This window comes from Scomber scombrus, chromosome 3, assembly GCF_963691925.1.
Source record: "Scomber scombrus chromosome 3, fScoSco1.1, whole genome shotgun sequence".
Lineage (NCBI taxonomy): Eukaryota > Metazoa > Chordata > Actinopteri > Scombriformes > Scombridae > Scomber > Scomber scombrus.
The window spans coordinates 35,366,433-35,380,325 of NC_084972.1; the positions used below are offsets into that span (position 1 = coordinate 35,366,433).

General features: G+C 47.5%; 1 protein-coding gene and 1 pseudogene across 1 annotated transcript in view; both read right to left on the bottom strand.

Annotated features, from left to right (window-relative positions):
- LOC133977581 (E3 ubiquitin-protein ligase RNF123-like) overlaps nt 1-13,365 on the bottom strand; it is an 80,307-nt gene extending 66,942 nt beyond the window's left edge. Inside the window, 11 exon segments of the mRNA XM_062415781.1 lie at nt 59-198; nt 4,290-4,374; nt 4,497-4,584; nt 5,023-5,110; nt 5,324-5,398; nt 6,067-6,244; nt 6,489-6,596; nt 6,752-6,835; nt 11,658-11,803; nt 12,969-13,162; nt 13,269-13,365. Coding sequence (XP_062271765.1) covers nt 59-198; nt 4,290-4,374; nt 4,497-4,584; nt 5,023-5,110; nt 5,324-5,398; nt 6,067-6,244; nt 6,489-6,596; nt 6,752-6,835; nt 11,658-11,803; nt 12,969-13,050 — 1,074 coding nt within the window. The 5' untranslated portion in view covers nt 13,051-13,162; nt 13,269-13,365.
- LOC133976765 (E3 ubiquitin-protein ligase RNF123-like) overlaps nt 13,107-13,893 on the bottom strand; it is a 7,554-nt pseudogene continuing 6,767 nt past the window's right edge.

Below are 13,893 nucleotides of genomic sequence, written 5' to 3' on the forward strand. Positions count from 1 at the left end.
ATATTTAATAAAGGTAACGTGATGTTTAATAAAGGTAATGTGATATCTAGCTTCTCACCTCTTGGATCATACCGATGAACTCAGAGAAAGCCCAGTTGAGTTGGTTGAGGACGCTGTTGAGGAAGGAGGCGGCCATGTCTTTATCGATGCTCAGCAGCTCGGCCATGTGTCTCTGCAGCAGCAGCGACGGACACGGCTCTAAACCAATCACAGCACAGAACACACGTCATGTGACTCATCTACACCTCACCTCCAATCAGCCGCCGGCTTTAACCATCCTGTTGTCCTCGAGTCAAGGAAGGAAGGGAGGAAGAAGAAAGGGAGGAAGGAAGGAAGGGAGGGAGGAAGGAAGGAAGGGAGGGAGGAAAGGAGGGAGGAAGAAGGAAGGAAAGGAGGGAGGAAGGAAGGAAGGAAGGAAGGAAAGGAGGGAGGAAGGAAGGAGGGAAGGAAGGAAGGAAGGAAGGAAGGAAGAAGGAAGGAAGGGAGGGAGGAAGGAAGGAAGAAGGAAGGAAGAAGGAAGGAAAGGAGGGAGGAAGGAAGGAAGAAGGAATGAAAGGAGGGAGGAAGAGGGAAGGAAAGGAAAGGTGGAGCTGATCACTACACGTTTATCACACAGAGAAGAAGAAAATAAACAAAGATGTGAAAAAACAAACAAAAAAAAAGGGCGAAATGAATAAAATAAAAACTTACTTTGGAAACTAGCAATGGACAAATCCCCTGAGAGGAGTTATCATGCAGGAGAGAAGAGAGGAGCAGAAAGAAAGAGAGACAGTTATCATGCAGGAGAGAAGAGAGGAGCAGAAAGAAAGATAGACAGTTATCATGCAGGAGAGAAGAGAGGAGCAGAAAGAAAGAGAGACAGTTATCATGCAGGAGAGAAGAGAGGAGCAGAAAGAAAGAGAGAGAGACAGTTATCATGCAGGAGAGAAGAGAGGAGCAGAAAGAAAGAGAGAGAGAGACAGTTATCATGCAGGAGAGAAGAGAGGAGCAGAAAGAAAGAGAGACAGTTATCATGCAGGAGAGAAGAGAGGAGCAGAAAGAAAGAGAGACAGTTATCATGCAGGAGAGAAGAGAGGAGCAGAAAGAAAGAGAGACAGTTATCATGCAGGAGAGAAGAGAGGAGCAGAAAGAAAGAGACAGTTATCATGCAGGAGAGAAGAGAGGAGGAGAAAGAAAGAGAGACAGTTATCATGCAGGAGAGAAGAGAGGAGCAGAAAGAAAGAGAGAGAGACAGTTATCATGCAGGAGAGAAGAGAGGAGCAGAAAGAAAGAGAGAGAGACAGTTATCATGCAGGAGAGAACAGAGGAGCAGAAAGAAAGAGAGACAGTTATCATGCAGGAGAGAAGAGAGGAGCAGAAAGAAAGAGAGACAGTTATCATGCAGGAGAGAAGAGAGGAGCAGAAAGAAAGAGAGACAGTTATCATGCAGGAGAGAAGAGAGGAGCAGAAAGAAAGAGACAGTTATCATGCAGGAGAGAAGAGAGGAGGAGAAAGAAAGAGAGACAGTTATCATGCAGGAGAGAAGAGAGGAGCAGAAAGAAAGAGAGAGAGACAGTTATCATGCAGGAGAGAAGAGAGGAGCAGAAAGAAAGAGAGAGAGACAGTTATCATGCAGGAGAGAACAGAGGAGCAGAAAGAAAGAGAGACAGTTATCATGCAGGAGAGAAGAGAGGAGCAGAAAGAAAGAGAGACAGTTATCATGCAGGAGAGAAGAGAGGAGCAGAAAGAAAGAGAGACAGTTATCATGCAGGAGAGAAGAGAGGAGCAGAAACAAAGAGAGACAGTTATCATGCAGGAGAGAAGAGAGGAGCAGAAAGAAAGAGAGAGAGACAGTTATCATGCAGGAGAGAAGAGAGGAGCAGAAAGAGAGAGACAGTTATCATGCATGAGAGAAGAGAGGAGCAGAAAGAAAGAGAGAGAGAGTTATCATGCAGGAGAGAAGAGAGGAGCAGAAAGAGAGAGAGACAGTTATCATGCAGGAGAGAAGAGAGGAGCAGAAAGAAAGAGAGAGAGACAGTTATCATGCAGGAGAGAAGAGAGGAGCAGAAAGAAAGAGAGACAGTTATCATGCAGGAGAGAAGAGAGGAGCAGAAAGAAAGAGAGACAGTTATCATGCATGACAGAAGAGAGGAGCAGAAAGAAAGAGAGACAGTTATCATGCAGGAGAGAAGAGAGGAGCAGAAAGAAAGAGAGAGACAGTTATCATGCAGGAGAGAAGAGAGGAGCAGAAAGAAAGAGAGACAGTTATCATGCAGGAGAGAAGAGAGGAGCAGAAAGAAAGAGAGGCAGTTATCATGCAGGAGAGAAGAGAGGAGCAGAAAGAAAGAGACAGTTATCATGCAGGAGAGAAGAGAGGAGCAGAAAGAAAGAGAGACAGTTATCATGCAGGAGAGAAGAGAGGAGCAGAAAGAAAGAGAGACAGTTATCATGCAGGAGAGAAGAGAGGAGCAGAAAGAAAGAGAGACAGTTATCATGCAGGAGAGAAGAGAGGAGCAGAAAGAAAGAGAGACAGTTATCATGCAGGAGAGAAGAGAGGAGCAGAAAGAGAGAGACAGTTATCATGCATGAGAGAAGAGAGGAGCAGAAAGAAAGAGAGAGAGAGTTATCATGCAGGAGAGAAGAGAGGAGCAGAAAGAGAGAGAGACAGTTATCATGCAGGAGAGAAGAGAGGAGCAGAAAGAAAGAGAGAGAGACAGTTATCATGCAGGAGAGAAGAGAGGAGCAGAAAGAAAGAGAGACAGTTATCATGCAGGAGAGAAGAGAGGAGCAGAAAGAGAGAGAGACAGTTATCATGCAGGAGAGAAGAGAGGAGCAGAAAGAAAGAGAGACAGTTATCATGCAGGAGAGAAGAGAGGAGCAGAAAGAAAGAGAGACAGTTATCATGCATGAGAGAAGAGAGGAGCAGAAAGAAAGAGAGACAGTTATCATGCAGGAGAGAAGAGAGGAGCAGAAAGAAAGAGAGAGACAGTTATCATGCAGGAGAGAAGAGAGGAGCAGAAAGAAAGAGAGACAGTTATCATGCAGGAGAGAAGAGAGGAGCAGAAAGAAAGAGAGACAGTTATCATGCAGGAGAGAAGAGAGGAGCAGAAAGAAAGAGAGACAGTTATCATGCAGGAGAGAAGAGAGGAGCAGAAAGAAAGAGAGACAGTTATCATGCAGGAGAGAAGAGAGGAGCAGAAAGAAAGAGAGACAGTTATCATGCAGGAGAGAAGAGAGGAGCAGAAAGAAAGAGAGACAGTTATCATGCAGGAGAGAAGAGAGGAGCAGAAAGAGAGAGACAGTTATCATGCAGGAGAGAAGAGAGGAGCAGAAAGAGAAAGAGCTAACCATAACCCTGCTGAAAACAACAAAATCACCTTCTGATTAAATAAAACATTCATTCATGATTCACTGTACACACACACACACAGAGACACACACACACACACACACACACACACACAGAGACACACACACACACACACACACACACAAAGAGACACACACACACACACACAGAGACACACACACACAGACACACACACACACAGAGACACACAAACACACACACAGAGACACACACACACACACACACAAACACACACACAGAGACACACACACACACACACACACACACACACACAAAGAGACACACACAGACACACACAAACACACAAACACACACACACACACACACACAAACACACACACACACAGACACACACACACACAGAGACACACACACACACACACACACTCTGATAATTAAAGCCGTAAATCAAACAGATGGTAAAAATAAACTTGATGTAGACGAGCTGTCACTGCTCCATTTATTTATAGAGGTCGATGAAAGAAAAGAAAAGAAAAGAAAAGAAAAGAAAGCAGAACTCTGAAGGAGAGAGGAGAAACGTGACGGAGGAGAGAAACAGAGCAGAGACTCTTTATTATTATTAATCCTATTTACTGTTAGTGATGGGACACAAATCACCATGGCAACGCAGATGGAGAGAATACAGAGGAGGAGAAGAAGGAGAGAATAAACGAAGGAGAAGAAGGAGAAGAAGGAGAGAATAAACGAAGGAGAAGAAGGAGAGAATAAGGAGGAGAAGAAGGAGAGAATAAGAAGTAGAAGAAGGAGAAGAAGGAGAAGGAGAAGGAGAGAATAAACGGAGGAGAAGAAGAAGAGAATAACAGAGGAGAAGAAGGAGAGAAGGAGAGAATAAACGGAGGAGGAGATGGAGAGAATAAGGAGGAGAGAAGGAGGAGAGAAGGAGAGAAGATAGAGAGAATAAGGAGGAGAGGAGACTCACTCTGCAGACTGGGCAGGTTTGCATCCTCAGGTTTGGTTTTGAGCAGATGAGGCAGACGAGTGTATCTGTAGCCGAACCCACAACCCTGAAAACACACAATATATAAATATATATAATAATAATAATTAATACTGCAGTGTGTGTGTTTGTGTGTGTGTGTGTGTGTGTACTGTGTGTGTGTGTGTGTGTGTGTGTGTGTGTACTGACCCTCCACAGTCGGACCAGGATCCAGTTGGTTTGGGCCCAGGGTCTCTGTTCATACGGAGCGAGCAGGTTCCTCATCATGGCGACGCGCCTGAAACACACGATGACATCAGCACAGAGCAGAGGAAGCGACCAATCAGAGCAGAGGAAGCGACCAATCAGAGCAGAGGAATCAATCAGAGCAGAGGAACCAATCAGAGCAGAGGAATCAATCAGAGCAGAGGAACCAATCAGAGCAGAGGAACCAATCAGAGCAGAGGAATCAATCAGAGCAGAGGAAGCGACCAATCAGAGCAGAGGAATCAATCAGAGCAGAGGAACCAATCAGAGCAGAGGAATCAATCAGAGCAGAGGAACCAATCAGAGCAGAGGAACCAATCAGAGCAGAGGAATCAATCAGAGCAGAGGAAGCGACCAATCAGAGCAGAGGAATCAATCAGAGCAGAGGAATCAATCAGAGCAGAGGAACCAATCAGAGCAGAGGAACCAATCAGAGCAGAGGAACCAATCAGAGCAGAGCAACACTTACTGGTCCTCGGGGATCCGCTCCACCGCCCGCAGGGATTGTGGGTAACAGACGTAGCTGGCCAGCGCCTGCATCAGAGAGTCTTTGATGTCTGAGCAGAGACGAATAGAGTCAGATATAAACTCATAAATAAATATAACTATTTACTCTGTTAAAATCAGTAAATGGAGGTGAAATATGTGTGTGTGTAAGTGTGTGTTACTGTGTGTGTGTGCGTAGGTGTGTGTATGTGTGTGTGTATGTTAGTGTGTGTGTGTGTGTGTGTGTGTGTGTGTGTGTGTGTGTGTGTGTGTGTGTGTCTCACCTGTTCCGACTATTCGTGGATCAGCGAAGTGTTTAGCGAGGATCGCAGCGAGCTGAGTCAACGTTTCTTCGTAACCTGCAGATATAAAGATGAGTTCATCATCATGCTTCTATCCTTCTAAAATCAGACCTGAACACACACAGTATGTAGTAAGTATCATTACTTTCCTACAGAGGCCCAAAGTGTACAAAATTATTATTATTATTGGTATCATCATCATTTCTGCACATGAAGGGTCTTAATAGTGTCAGAGGAGTGTTTACCTGGCAGCACCTCCATGCTGTTAGCATAGCATCAGTATAGTGTTTACCTGGCAGCTCCTCCATGCTGTTAGCATAGCATCAGTATAGTGTTTACCTGGCAGCTCCTCCATGCTGTTAGCATAGCATCAGTATAGTGTTTACCTGGCAGCTCCTCCATGCTGTTAGCATAGCATCAGTATAGTGTTTACCTGGCAGCTCCTCCATGCTGTTAGCATAGCATCAGTATAGTGTTTACCTGGCAGCTCCTCCATGCTGTTAGCATAGCATCAGTATAGTGTTTACCTGGCAGCTCCTCCATGCTGTTAGCATAGCATCAGTATAGTGTTTACCTGGCAGCTCCTCCATGCTGTTAGCATAGCATCAGTATAGAGGAGTGTTTACCTGGCAGCTCCTCCATGCTGTTAGCATAGCATCAGTATAGAGTAGTGTTTACCTGGCAGCTCCTCCATGCTGTTAGCATAGCATCAGTATAGTGTTTACCTGGCAGCTCCTCCATGCTGTTAGCGGGGCTGAAGTAGTTCTTCAGAGCGCTGTAAGCGTTCATCGCCACGTTGAGGTAGAACTCAGGAGCGAAGGCGAACAGCGAGCCGGTGTTATCAGCGTGTTCGATGGTCCGGATACACACACACAGCAGCCAGTACACATCCAGCATCTTCTCCTGCACACACACACACACACACACACACACACACACACACACATTGTCAGTCACATAAAAATTATTATTCATATATTTCATCATTGAAGTTTTCTTAAAATCTTGTCTCGTCCTCGTGAGTGTATCATCACACCCGACAGAAACACAGAAACACACAGAAACACACACAAACAGACACACACATACACATACACACACACACACACACACACACACACACACACACACACACACACACACAGACCTTGGAGTAGATGGTAGCGTTGATCCAGGCCAGTCTTCTGCTCAGATGATTCAACTTCTCTGCAAAAACCTTCTGACTCTTCTGGAGCTCATCCAGGATGTCTGCTCTCTGATACACACACACACATTACACAAACACACACACACACACACACACACACACACACACACAACAGGAAGGAAGGAAAACAGTTTTATAGTTTAATAGAGTAGAATTCTCTGAGCTCATAATGAAAGATCAGAACCAGAGAGAAGAGGACTCACTCTGGACGGGCAGCGAGAAATCTTCTCCTCCGTATCCTTCAGCGCTACAGCGTACTCATGCACGTCATCAGAGACTACGACCATCTGCAGAGGAGAAGAAGAAGAAGAAGAAACACACTGATCATTCCTCAGGCCGTCAACCCGAGGAAGGCTGCGGCTGCCTACAGTGCTCCACCATATTCCCCCTCAACGACTACCGGCCAGTAGCGATGAAGTGCTTTGAGAAACTGGTCCGGAGTCACATCACAGCAACCCTGCCCCGAAGCCTTGACCCCACCAGTTTGCCTCCCTGCTGCACTGTCACACCTGGAGCAGCAGGGCAGCTATGTGCGGATGCTCTTCGTTGACTACAGTTCTGCTTTCAACACCAACCTCCCACACAAGCTGGTGGTGAAACTGGGAGACCAGGAGCTTCCACACCTGCAGGTGGATACATAGCTTCCTCTCAGGCTGCAGACGGGGGGTCAGAGTGGGCCATCATACATCCTCAGCCCTGAGCCTCAGCCCGGATCCCCCCAGGGCTGCGTACTGAGCCCCCTGCTCTACTCCCTCTACACATGACTGATTACTATAATCACTATAATAAACAGAGCAGCAGCAGAGAGACAGCAGAGCAGCAGCAGAGAGACAGCAGAGCGGCAGAAGAGCAGCAGCAGAGAGACAGCAGAGCAGCAGCAGAGAGACAGCAGAGAGACAGCAGAGCAGCAGCAGAGAGACAGCAGAGCAGCAGCAGAGAGACAGCAGAGAGACAGCAGAGCAGCAGCAGAGAGACAGCAGAGCAGCAGCAGAGAGACAGCAGAGAGACAGCAGAGAGACAGCAGAGCAGCAGCAGAGAGACAGCAGAGCAGCAGCAGAGAGACAGCAGAGAGACAGCAGAGAGAAAGCAGAGAGACAGAAGAGCAGCAGCAGAGAGACAGCAGAGCAGCAGCAGAGAGACAGCAGAGAGACAGCAGAGAGACAGCAGAGAGACAGCAGAGCAGCAGCAGAGAGACAGCAGAGCAGCAGCAGAGAGACAGCAGAGCAGCAGCAGAGAGACAGCAGAGCAGCAGCAGGGAGACAGCAGAGAGACAGCAGAGCAGCAGCAGAGAGACAGCAGAGCAGCAGCAGAGAGACAGCAGAGAGACAGCAGAGAGACAGCAGAGCAGCAGCAGAGAGACTGCAGAGCAGCAGCAAAGAGACAGCAGCAGAGAGACAGCAGAGCAGCAGCAGAGAGACAGCAGAGCAGCAGCAGAGAGACAGCAGAGAGACAGCAGAGAGACAGCAGAGCAGCAGCACAGAGACAGCAGAGCAGCAGCAGAGAGACAACAGAGTGGCAGAAGAGCAGCAGCAGAGAGACAGCAGAGCAGCAGCAGAGAGACAGCAGAGCAGCAGCAGAGAGACAGCAGAGTGACAGCAGAGCAGCAGCAGAGAGACAGCAGAGAGACAGCAGAGCAGCAGCAGAGAGACAGCAGAGAGACAGCAGCAGAGAGACAGCAGAGCAGCAGCAGAGAGACAGCAGCAGAGAGACAGCAGAGAGACAGCAGAGAGACAGCAGAGCAGCAGCAGAGAGACAGCAGAGCAGCAGCAGAGAGACAATAGAGTGGCAGAAGAGCAGCAGCAGAGAGACAGCAGAGCAGCAGCAGAGAGACAGCAGAGCAGCAGCAGAGAGACAGCAGAGTGACAGCAGAGCAGCAGCAGAGAGACAGCAGAGCAGCAGCAGAGAGACAGCAGAGAGACAGCAGCAGAGAGACAGCAGAGAGACAGCAGAGCAGCAGCAGAGAGAGAGCAGAGCGGCAGCAGAGAGACAGCAGAGCGGCAGCAGAGAGACAGCAGAGAGACAGCAGAGAGACAGCAGAGAGACAGCAGAGTGACAGCAGAGCAGCAGCAGAGAGACAGCAGAGCAGCAGCAGAGAGACAGCAGAGAGACAGCAGAGCAGCAGCAGAGAGACAGCAGAGCAGCAGCAGAGAGACAGCAGAGAGACAGCAGAGCAGCAGCAGAGAGACAGCAGAGAGACAGCAGAGAGACAGCAGAGTGACGGCAGAGAGACAGCAGCAGAGAGACAGCAGAGCAGCAGCAGAGAGACAGCAGAGCAGCAGCAGAGAGACAGCAGAGAGACAGCAGAGCAGCAGCAGAGAGACAACAGAGTGGCAGAAGAGCAGCAGCAGAGAGACAGCAGAGCAGCAGCAGAGAGACAGCAGAGCGACAGCAGAGAGACAGCAGAGTGACAGCAGAGCAGCAGCAGAGAGACAGCAGAGAGACAGCAGAGCAGCAGCAGAGAGACAGCAGAGCAGCAGCAGAGAGACAGCAGAGCGGCAGCAGAGAGACGGCAGCAGAGAGACAGCAGAGCGGCAGCAGAGAGACAGCAGAGCGACAGCAGAGAGACAGCAGAGCGACAGCAGAGAGACAGCAGAGCAGCAGCAGAGAGACAGCAGAGAGACAGCAGAGCAGCAGCAGAGTGACGGCAGAGAGACAGCAGAGAGACAGCAGAGCAGCAGCAGAGAGACGGGTCTCTCCGTGCAGTAAATCATCTCTTATGAAGGATTTATATTATTTAGATGAATTTATTTTACATTGAACATAAAGTTAAACCTATATGTCAGCAGTGTTTTTGGTTCACATCGGTAGTTTATTACCACCCCCCCCCCCCCCCTCTCCCCCCCCCCCTCCCCCGCTGCATGCTGCTTTTCGCTCTACAGTGTAAAATGAGATTTCTCTGTTTTTTCAAAGAAAGAAAGAATTTCAGGATATTGATCATTTTACTGTGAGAGTGTTTTATCTGCTGGGAACACTTCCTCCTGCTGTGTGTGTGTGTGTGTGTGTGTGTGTGTGTGTGTGTGTGTGTGTGTGTGTGTGTGTGTGTGTGTGTGTGTGTGTGTGTGTGTGTGTTTTCTGAGCGCCTGTAATAGTTTGGTCTCTTTTTATTTTCCATCTCATCTCAGAGTAATCTCTGTGTGCTGTTGAAGCTGTGATTGTGTGTGTGTGTGTGTGTGTGTGTGTGTGTGTGTGTGTGTGTGGCCTCTTCACCTCTCTGTTATTGTCTCTCTTCTCATTTTAAACCCCAGCTGTGCGGCAGCAGCTGTTTTATATGACAGACGCGATTCATAAGAAGCTGAAGTGGTTTCCATTTCTCGGTAATCTCTTTCGCTATCTTCTGTGACACTGACCTACCCACAGGACAGGATCCTCTCATGGTCAGTACGAACAGGGGAAACATTTGAGGGCCTGACTTGAAAAATTAGCCTATTCCTCACTTCTTCCGAGTACTTGCATGATTGCCCGTTTTTAAGCCAGCTAAAGTGCAAGAGCATTTTATATTCTATTCTCTCCTCTGTCCTCTCACTGAGCACTCGTATGATGCAGTTCCTCGAATTACCGAGTGTTGAGGGGAAGTGAAGGTGGACATGTACCACCTGTATATTCTGGATGTTACTGGACACGACATCACTCTGCTTGCAGTAACGTCCAGCTGATCTTTCTCTCAGTGGCTCGACACAGCTGCAGGTTGGGGAGCAGTGTCAATAATCACATCTCAGTGTTTGTGCAGCTGCTCCGCCTCCATGTGAATAAAATATTCCACATTAACCTTTAGTGTTCATTTCCTCTCATAGTAAAACTCTGCTTTAAATACGACCTGTCAGCTACAGACGGACCTTTAAACGGTTGATTTATGTTTTCTGTCTTTTTCTCTCAGAGGAGAACTCGGAGCAGATACCAGGCTTTTTATGTTATTCTACATGCAGCAGAGCGGGGGGGGGGGGGGGGGGTATACAGCATAATATCACTATGTTTTGTGTGGCGATATTGCACCGATTCACAGACGCCAAGTACCGATCTTTTATTATATAAATTGCAAATGAAAATGTAAGTTTTCAGCACCAGTCTGCAGGAGGAAGTTTAACTTTGGAGTTCGGGTTAATTTGCAGTTGAAAAAAGGTGATGAATTATCAATATATCTACAATATATAATACCTGGTACCTGGTACTTTTTTAGTATCTGCTCTGCCGAGGTTCCAAGCGAGCCGAGCCGATACTAAATGTGACATCATCAGACTGCCGGCCACTGATTGGTCAGAGAGTCACTGGAAGAGTCATGAGCCGTCCCACACAAGAATCAAACCCGGCATTTATAAATACCAACAACAGCGTTACAGAGATTAGTTTCTCTTCTCTTGCTTTGTGTGAGACAGAAAGCCTCATACAGCAGAGGGAAGGAAGGAAGGAAGGAAGGAAGGAAGGAAGGAAGGAAGGAAGGAAGGAAGGAAGGAAGGAAAGAAGGAAGGAAAGAAGGAAGTAAGGAAGGAAGGAAGGAAGGAAGGAAGGAACTTGCTTTGTGTGAGACAGAAAGCCTCATACAGCAGCAGGAAGGAAGGAAGGACGTAAGTAAGTAAGTAAGTAAGTAAGGAAGTAAGTAAGTAAGGAAGGAAGGAAGGAAGGAAGGAAGGAAGGAAGGAAAGAAGGAAGGAAGGAAGGAAAGAAGGAAGGAAGGAAGGAAGGAAGGAAGGAAGGAACTTGCTTTGTGTGAGACAGAAAGCCTCATACAGCAGCAAGTACACCATCGCCTCCATGTCCTCCATTGTTTATGTGTTTGTGTTGCTATGACGACCCCGCTCACGTTGAGGAGGAACTATAATAATGGAAAAGGTTCCTGGTACCAAACCGAGCCGAGTTGAGCTAGAACTGTAAAGTGAAAAAGCTCCATAAACATTCATACACTGTTGGCATAGCAACGGGAGCAATTTGGGGTAGGACGGAGAAGGAAGGACGGAGGAAAGAAGGAAGGAAGGAAGGTAGGAGGGAGGGAGGGAGGAAGGAAGGAAAGAAGGAAGGACAGAGGACAGAAGGAAGGAAGAAAGAGAGAAGGAGGAAGGGAGGAAGGAAATCTTCTGTTATGTATTTTCTACCTGCAGATATGTAAGAGCTGCTCACCTTCCCCAGCTGCTGATGGACACTCAGGTTGTACATCATCACGATCCCGTCAACGATCTCCAGCAGAGACTTATCGGCCACCGGCCGGTCCGGCTCTTCCAGCGGTCGCCCCAGCAACAGGCCGTCGTTGCCATGGCTACCCTCGACTTAACGAGGAAGAGAGGAGTAAACAAACAGAGGAGAAAGCTGAGACGTGTGGGGTGGGGGGGGGGGGGGGGGGGGGGCTGAGCTACAGTAACATTAATAACAGATCAATAAGATGATCACTCTGCTAGAAAATTATAAAACCAATAAAAGAAAGAAAGTTTCACCTGCAGCTCAGAACATACAACCCTCCATGATTCCCCAGATGAAATATATTTCCTTCCTCCATCCCTCCTTTCCTTCCTTCTTTCTCGCTTCATTCCTTCCTCCTTTCCTTCCTTCTTCCTTATTCCCTTCCACCTTTCCTTCCTTCTTCCTTCCTCCCTTCCTCCCTCCTTTCCTTCGTTCTTCCTTCCTCCCTTCCTTCCTCCCTCCCTCCCTCTCTCCTTCCCTTCCTTCTTTCTCCTTTCATTCCTTCCTCATTTCCTTCCTTCCTCCCTCCCTCCCTCCCTCCTTTCCTTCCTTCTTTCTCCCTTCATTCCTTCCTCCTTTCCTTCTTTCTTTCTCCCTTCATTCCTTCCTCCTTTCCTTCCTTCTTCCTTATTCCCTTCCACCTTTCCTTCCTTCTTCCTTCCTCCCTTCCTCCCACCTTTCCTTCCTTCTTCCTTCCTCCCTTCCTCCCTCCTTTCCTTCCTTCTTCCTTCCTCCCTTCCTTCCTCCCTCCCTCCTTCCCTTCCTTCTTTCTCCTTTCATTCCTTCCTCCTTTCCTTCCTTCCTCCCTCCCTCCCTCCTTTCCTTCCTTCTTTCTCCCTTCATTCCTTCCTCCTTTCCTTCTTTCTTTCTCCCTTCATTCCTTCCTCCTTTCCTTCCTCCCTCCCTCCTTTCCTTCCCTCTTCCTCCCTTCCTTCCTTACTACCTTCCTTCCTTGATTCGAGGACAACAGGAGGGTTAAGCAAGTTGAATTATTTGGTACAAAGTTTTTATGGTTACACCACTTAGACATTTTTGCCAAAAATCCTCTAATATATTCTCTCTAAATGGATTAAAAGCAGAAATTTGATGCTGGGTCCACAAAAAAAGAATGTGTGAAGTTATTCATACGTTTATTTTATCATTTTAACCCTTTAAATTTAAACTAAACCACATGGACACTAAACCTCACCTCACATCATGTTTAATCTCAGTAATCATGATAAATCTGCTGCTTTACATTAACCTTTAACTCACTGTCGTCCTCGGTCCTCTGCTCCACAGCGAGCGTTCGGACCTTCACCTTCTCCGGTTGGGTCAGAGGTCGTCTGGGGGTCATGAGACTGACGGCCGCCGTGCTCAGGAAGCGGTTGGCTCGGCCCAGAGTGGGAGAGCTCAACCAGCTGGGCCGAGCCAGCGCCCCCCCCCATCGCTGCTGCGCCAAACGGCCTCTGAGAACAAACACAGCTGATTAACATCAGTATACATGTACAGGGTTTCCTAAAAAAAAGAGAAAAGTATAAACAGATATGTGTAGTAAATCACACAGGAACCAACCTGAGCCGCTCCGCTCTCCTCGTCCTCGTCCAGGTCGTCCATAGACGTGCTCTGAATCTCTGCCGGGTCGATGATGATGTTCGCTTTACTGGCCAAATCATCTAAAGAGATAAATACATGTTTATATTAAATCAGCGTTTTAATATGAAGATCGAAAAAGCTGCTCTGCATCTCTGAGGTATAAAAGCTGCTCTGCATCTCTGAATAAAAGCTGCTCTGCATCTCCGAATAAAAGCTGCTCTGCATCTCTGAGGAATAAAAGCTGCTCTGCATCTCTGTATAAAAGCTGCTCTGCATCTCTGTATAAAAGCTGCTCTGCATCTCTGATGAATAAAAGCTGCTCTGCATCTCTGAGGAATAAAAGCTGCTCTGCATCTCTGAGGAATAAAAGCTGCTCTGCATCTCTGAGGTATAAAAGCTGCTCTGCATCTCTGAGGTATAAAAGCTGCTCTGCATCTCTGAGGAATAAAAGTTGCTCTGCATCTCTGTATAAAAGCTGCTCTGCATCTCTGAATAAAAGCTGCTCTGCATCTCTGAATAAAAGCTGCTCTGCATCTCTGAGGTATAAAAGCTGCTCTGCATCTCTGTATAAAAGCTGCTCTGCATCTCTGTATAAAAGCTGCTC